Raw genomic sequence first — 6,000 nt, 5'->3', positions numbered from 1 at the left:
TAGGGGTTGAAATCTCTCACAACAAAATTTTCAATGGGTTATGGACAAAATAAGGAGCATGATGATAAGATGGGAGTACATGATTCTTCCCTTCCACATTACAGTGAAGGTAATCAACTTGTTCATGATCATCAACTTGTTCATGATCCCATACGTGTCCTCCTTTTCCCCAACCTTGAAGATGATTGGAAGAGTTTCTGAAATTTGTGAAACATTTCTTGTGGAGAACCATTTTTTTTGATACGACACCATGGAAGTGGGAAAAATGGGAGTGGGTATCTTGACCCAAGGAGAACGGAAGCCTTGGGATACTCAAACCAACAACCCATGCAAAGGCCCAGTGTGCCAAATTTGTGGTGGCAATAGCCAACCAAGATCAGGAGTGGGAAATTATGACATGGAATGTTCTCCCAAGGGGACATGTGGAAAGAGTTTGGAGTTCACAACAAGCACTCTCAACAAAGGTAAAGCTAGGCAGCAAGGTGGTGCATAAGTATGCCAAAGCATGATCAAAGCATTAGCAACACTAGAATGAGGGCAGACAACCAGATACTTCAAGAACTCCATCACCCATTGGTCCATTTGGCTCACTAAGATTGGGCGTGAATCATTAAGGCCCTTTTAGGGAGAAGTAGCCAAAAAATTCAACAATCTCGGACATTAGCAACTTAAAATGGAAAGAAGTAGGCCAACTCGCTACACAATACGACCTCGACGGGCTATTGATCATCAACAGAGTGGTGGAAGGTATAAGTAATGTTCCAACGCCTATCTATATGAGGCAACATTTGATTGGAAGTTCTGACAATGGCCCAAAAATAGGAATTTACCTCAAACAAAGGGAATATACCACAAGCTTAGCTACTATGGCTTGAGGAAAAATGGGAGGTAGTTGCCAATAACATCTGAGATCCTCCATGGCTTAGTACAATAAATTTCTTCATATGCAAGGGATTATGGGGGGCACTACCAACAAGGATCAAAGCAAACCCCGAGGAATAGGCACATACCTAGGCTCAGGTTGCAAAGCAGCAAAGACTCCCTCCATCTATTCAAAGATTTCCTAGGATCTCGTGTGCAAACTTGCAAATGGGTGCATAAGACTTTCAAGAAGTCTACTTTTACAAGAACGACCTGATTTTAGGCGGAATTCAAATTATCAAGAATCAAGCCCCTTTGGTTTGCACCAAGATTATCCACTTTTGCTATCTCAAACAAACGTACAAATTGAAGAAACTTTGAGTATTCGAAGGAAACCATGCAACAACTAAGTATGAAGAGATCATATAGGAGAGTAGGGAATGGATTCTCTCTATTGGGAAACACAAAGTAGCTGAAGAGTGGAAGCAAGCATTCCTGGATGTTGAGGAAGTGATAACTATGAACCTAGAGGACTACCACGTGTATCATAGCTTGAATAGGCTCTGTAGAAGTGACTAAGAAAAGATTTAAGCACCCTTTAATATCTCTTGGCTCCTCAAGGCACAGACTATGCTTGAGGCTTAATGTACATTCTTTGCTATGATAATACAACTCTACCACTCATAGTTGTATGGCAAAAATAAAATGAAACAAAAACCCTGTGAGGAATGGAATCTTTTCTAAAAAAGGCGTAGCTGAAATCTTGGGTTGGTATCATAGAGGGGTTCTAATGGCCCGAGGTTATCCACCAGAGCTATGACCTTGAGGTGGTAAAACTTGATCAACACTAGGTCTTGAATTTTGAGTTGTTGGCTAAGGCTCTGAGGTCTCTTGAGATTGTTCCTATGACGTTAAAATTTTATCTTCCCTCTTCTCCTTCGCTTCTTCTTCATCTCATCTTACTTCTATAAGCCTCGTCATGCATGAGATAGGTCATCAACACCACATTCCACTAATAACTACATACTAATTCACCATAATTTATCTTTCAATAAAGACAATCTTGATTAAGTCAATTATATAAGAATCTGACTCTTGGAAAAAAAAATATCATGCTTTAAATACAAAATCACACTCTAATGTGATTAGTGAAATGATAAGACTTAGCTTTTGGAGGTTGATAGACAATATTCCTTGTGAGCATGATCATCATACTACCAAGAACGTGAGCCATCCTTGATGCCACTGCTGCAAGCAGTAGCTATGGTAGCCTGAAAAATACATAAAACTGAGAGAGAGAGAGAGAGAGAGAGAGAGAGAGAGAGAGAGAGAGAGAGAGAGAGAGAGAGGTCCATCCACACAAATATGATGAGGACAAATTAATGCAATGGCAAGAGTGTGAGAGAGATGAAAATGACTTAGGCAATGGGTGCAATCTCCCCTCTCACAAGAGTGAGGATTTCCCTCTTGCACGTATTTGTTTACAGGTAACAAACAATGCTCAATACAACCTTCCACTTGGGCATAAAAATAGCTATTGCTCATAAATAGCTCTCAATTAACAAAATGTCCATAAACTAACTATCAAATACATAAATTATAAATCAATTGTGCTCGCCACAAGGTCCAAAGCTGGCCGATTTATTCCATTTAAAAGCCATCACATTATTATCTTGCATGTGCCATTCATTGATCTGCTAACACAACACTAATCAAGTGATTATATTCCACAATTCAATTCACATTGCAATGTCCATAAAATATATCAAATAATCCATAAAAAGTCATTAATTATCATTTCCATTGTAGTATGGACCCTACTGATTTTGATCTTACCTTTAGAAAGTTCCACATACTTATGCTATTGATTATGTTTTAACATAGTTCTTAATTTAAGTCACCTTCTCATAGTACTAATGAAGACCGTAAACATTGTGGGGAGCACATTGGTGTGTTCTGTCCCTGAAAAAGTTTTGTTATGATGCCTCTAAGGGCCCTTGACCTATTCGACTCAATCCGACTTTGATTTGGTCAATGCGCCCGTTTGTGCGATGATTCGCGCTTGCATGCGTAATAGACTGTTGGGCGGTTACGCCGCTAGTGGTGGCTATGATAGCGAAAACTCAACCGACAAACAAGAATGTCAAACGAGGACGGAGCTTGATCCGCAGGCGCATGGAAACAAATAGGTGGGTGTCAAATCACCTACTCGACCTTATGCATTGGAGATAAAGTTCGAGTACATGCATGATCAAGGAGCACACACATTGTTCGATTTGCAACATCAACACTTTGACCTCCTCGTTTGCGTGGCAAAGATGGAGAAGGAGATGAAGGAGTGGAGAAGGGGGTTGGAGGATAGCACAAGAAGGATGGTCAATGGAAAAGAAGAGCGGAAGAAAGAAAAGGAGATGATAAGAGAGGAAATTGATATCCCCAAGACGAAAGGAGCCTTCTTATGTGATTGCCCATGGGAGGAAGGGGCAATAGTTGAAGTGGAGAGAGAGAGAGAGAGAGAGAGAGAGAGAGAGAGAGAGAGAGAGAGCTTGTTTATGAAGATTATCGAGCACTGTCTATATCTATCCCTCTATGCTAGTCATGAGGGATAGGTACCTTGAACTTGTCTAATCCTTGTTATTGAGCATTGTTTATATCTATCCCTATCTGCTAGTCATGAGGGATAAGTACCTTGAATTTGTCTAATCCTTGTTAAATACTCACTTTATTGTGGAAAACCTTAAAATTTGGATTATGATCAAGCGCATGAAATGTAAAAACCCACCACATGATGACATGTTTTGTATGAGAGGTCCCAATATTTGATTAGCTTGCTCATCAAAAGGGGATCACTACGAATTGACAAAGGGATAGCCCATCAAAAGGGGGTGAATATGAATTGCCAACTAACTAGCGGGGTAGGCAGTTTGTGAGTTTTCCAATAGCTCGACACCACTTTACAACTAGTTCCAACACGATAAAGTACCAAATGTGCACATCAAGAAGACCTATTTGAATTATTGTTTAGATTTCTGTATTTTGGTACAATTGGGCTAAGGATTGCACATTTCCATAACAAACATATGTTGATTTTCCTTCACATCGGCTTACAGTGCTTAGTTAATGCCTTGCTTACAAAAATGGTCGTAGGGCTTGCTATTAGTAAGTACTTGATGATAATCACCTTAACATTCACGCCAAGAACTTGAAATTAGAGTTTTATGCCTACGCACGAAGGCCTTGGGACAATATTCCTCGTGCATGTTGATGCAAATGTACTCTTGATATCACATGCTAAAAAAGTGATTCAAATTATCATATGAGTCAGGAGAGGTTTGCATAAGATGATACAAAGGAATGCCAAGCTCAAATGGTCCACTTTTGCAAGAGCATGGAATCACAATTTCATTGGGAATTAGCAGTAAAATTTCCAGAAAATTAAGAAATTAATGGCCATGTACCTGATAGCATGGTTGAAAGAGGTTCTCTTGAGGTTGAATATGACTCACGAGGTCCTGTGGCTCCAGATACAAATGAATTCACCACCCTCCCTTATCGTGAAGCTTGGCCATCCAAGCTAGGAAGCATCGGCGCCATCTAGGAAGATGGCCCCTGCAGTGACGTCCACTACAGCCTCATGCGTTCTTTCCTCATCACATACGCACCAACAGTCAGGGCTGCATCGCAATCACCACATTCAGCATCAACCTCTTCACAGCAATGTAGTTCTCGCTCATGCAAAACACAATTGCAGCTGCGTAAAGGATACCTCCATAGTTGGCAGAATCGCACAGGTGCATGGGACTCACCATATTAATAAAGAGATGGCTTCTCTCGCTCGTGCCCACGTTTCAGGAAGGCGCTGTCAGCATCACGAGTATTTTCAGCAAGATTATAACGGGACTAAACTCTGCCATTTTGTGTCTCACCGTGGAGTAGCACCTATTGGCAGTTTACATGGAAGAAGCAGTCTCTGTTTTCATGAGAGCAACAAGATGGATTTTGTGCCCTCCACAACAATCTTAGATAGAAACTGGGCTATCTCAAAGAGAAGAAGGCAGTACAGAATCTTGGCTGTGTCAGCTGATGCATCAATGCAAACATCAAAGAACAAGGATGTTGCCATTCTGTGGTTTAAGAAGGATCTGCGCCTTGATGACCACGTAGGCCTCTCAATAAGCACAGCCTACCAGGCTCTCCTCCCAGTTTACGTCTTTGATCCGCACCTCCTCCGTGGTGAGTACTATATATCGAAGCATGTGTTTTGCTTTGGAGCATCTTCATACAACCAATGCTGCACATCAGAAATAGGGTGAGAAAAGATTTTTTTCACATGCACATCCATGAGGAAATCCCAGCTAGGGGCTTCGACTCTAATTTCAATATCTTACTTTTCTTCTTTTGAAATGATGTGTGTTGAAGTTTTTGACTTTCCTGGCATTTTCTATTTGTAGCCCTATATAACGTTGTATGTGTCACTTTTGTAGTGACTCTCACTTATATGCTCGAAAAGCGAGTTGAAAAGTTAGGGGAGAATGCATCTCTTTGCTGTGTCGGAGCTTGGGAGTGCATCTTTGAGATAGTCTATGAGGTGGGGTGTGTTTGTGGTCCTAGAGGTCCTTGGTTTGTCGGATTAGCCACCCATATAGGTGGGCACCCTTCTTCTTTTGGGGGGCTGGTTGACCCTTCACTTTCCTTCTTTTTAGGCGCCCCATGCGTGTTAATATAAGTTGTGGGATGTGCATATGACTTATGGCTTATTTGAAACCTGAAAGTTCAAAATTCAAATATATAAGAACGAGATGAGTGAAAACTTTAGTCATCAAAGAAGAGTTTCAAAAACGTGGGGTTTTAGAAACGTTTCCCCAAGATTTTTGTTGGAAGAAACGGGTTTCTTGGCAATTATGTTTAGGAATGCATTGCCAAGAGAGAGGTTTCCCACACCAACTATAGGCATAATAGAATAATCACCATTATAAACTAATGAAGAGACACCGTGGTCCATGATAGTTCCCCATATTGCGAGAGGTGTGAAACATGTGAGAGGATCTCCCACTATCACCTATTGCGTCGTTCTTGACCTCGGCCTCGAGCTCTTGTGGAGTAGGGACATGACCAAAGCAAGAGTGCTGGGAGAGAGTA

At 41.1% G+C, this 6,000-nt stretch overlaps 1 protein-coding gene across 5 annotated transcripts in view; it reads left to right on the top strand.

Annotated features, from left to right (window-relative positions):
• The first annotated feature begins 4,349 nt into the window (after window positions 1–4,349).
• LOC147421044 (uncharacterized) overlaps window positions 4,350–6,000 on the top strand; it is a 76,987-nt gene continuing 75,336 nt past the window's right edge. For 2 of the 5 annotated variants that reach the window (XR_015186971.1, XM_086504437.1), the window contains exon 1: window positions 4,351–5,094. Coding sequence is in view for 3 of the 5 variants with exons in the window: in XM_086504437.1 (XP_086360563.1) it covers window positions 4,464–5,094 (631 nt within the window). In the remaining 2 variants the exon portion in view is untranslated. Of the gene's footprint in view, window positions 5,095–6,000 lie in introns of all 5 variants that reach the window. The other 3 variants (XM_086504438.1, XR_015186970.1, XM_086504436.1) reach the window with 3 other exon arrangements.

This window comes from Adiantum capillus-veneris, chromosome 28, assembly GCF_014529385.1.
Source record: "Adiantum capillus-veneris isolate H3 chromosome 28, ASM1452938v2, whole genome shotgun sequence".
Classification (NCBI taxonomy): domain Eukaryota; kingdom Viridiplantae; phylum Streptophyta; class Polypodiopsida; order Polypodiales; family Pteridaceae; genus Adiantum; species Adiantum capillus-veneris.
Note: the sequence above shows the minus strand (reverse complement) of the source record. Positions and strands in the feature narration are given on the sequence as shown.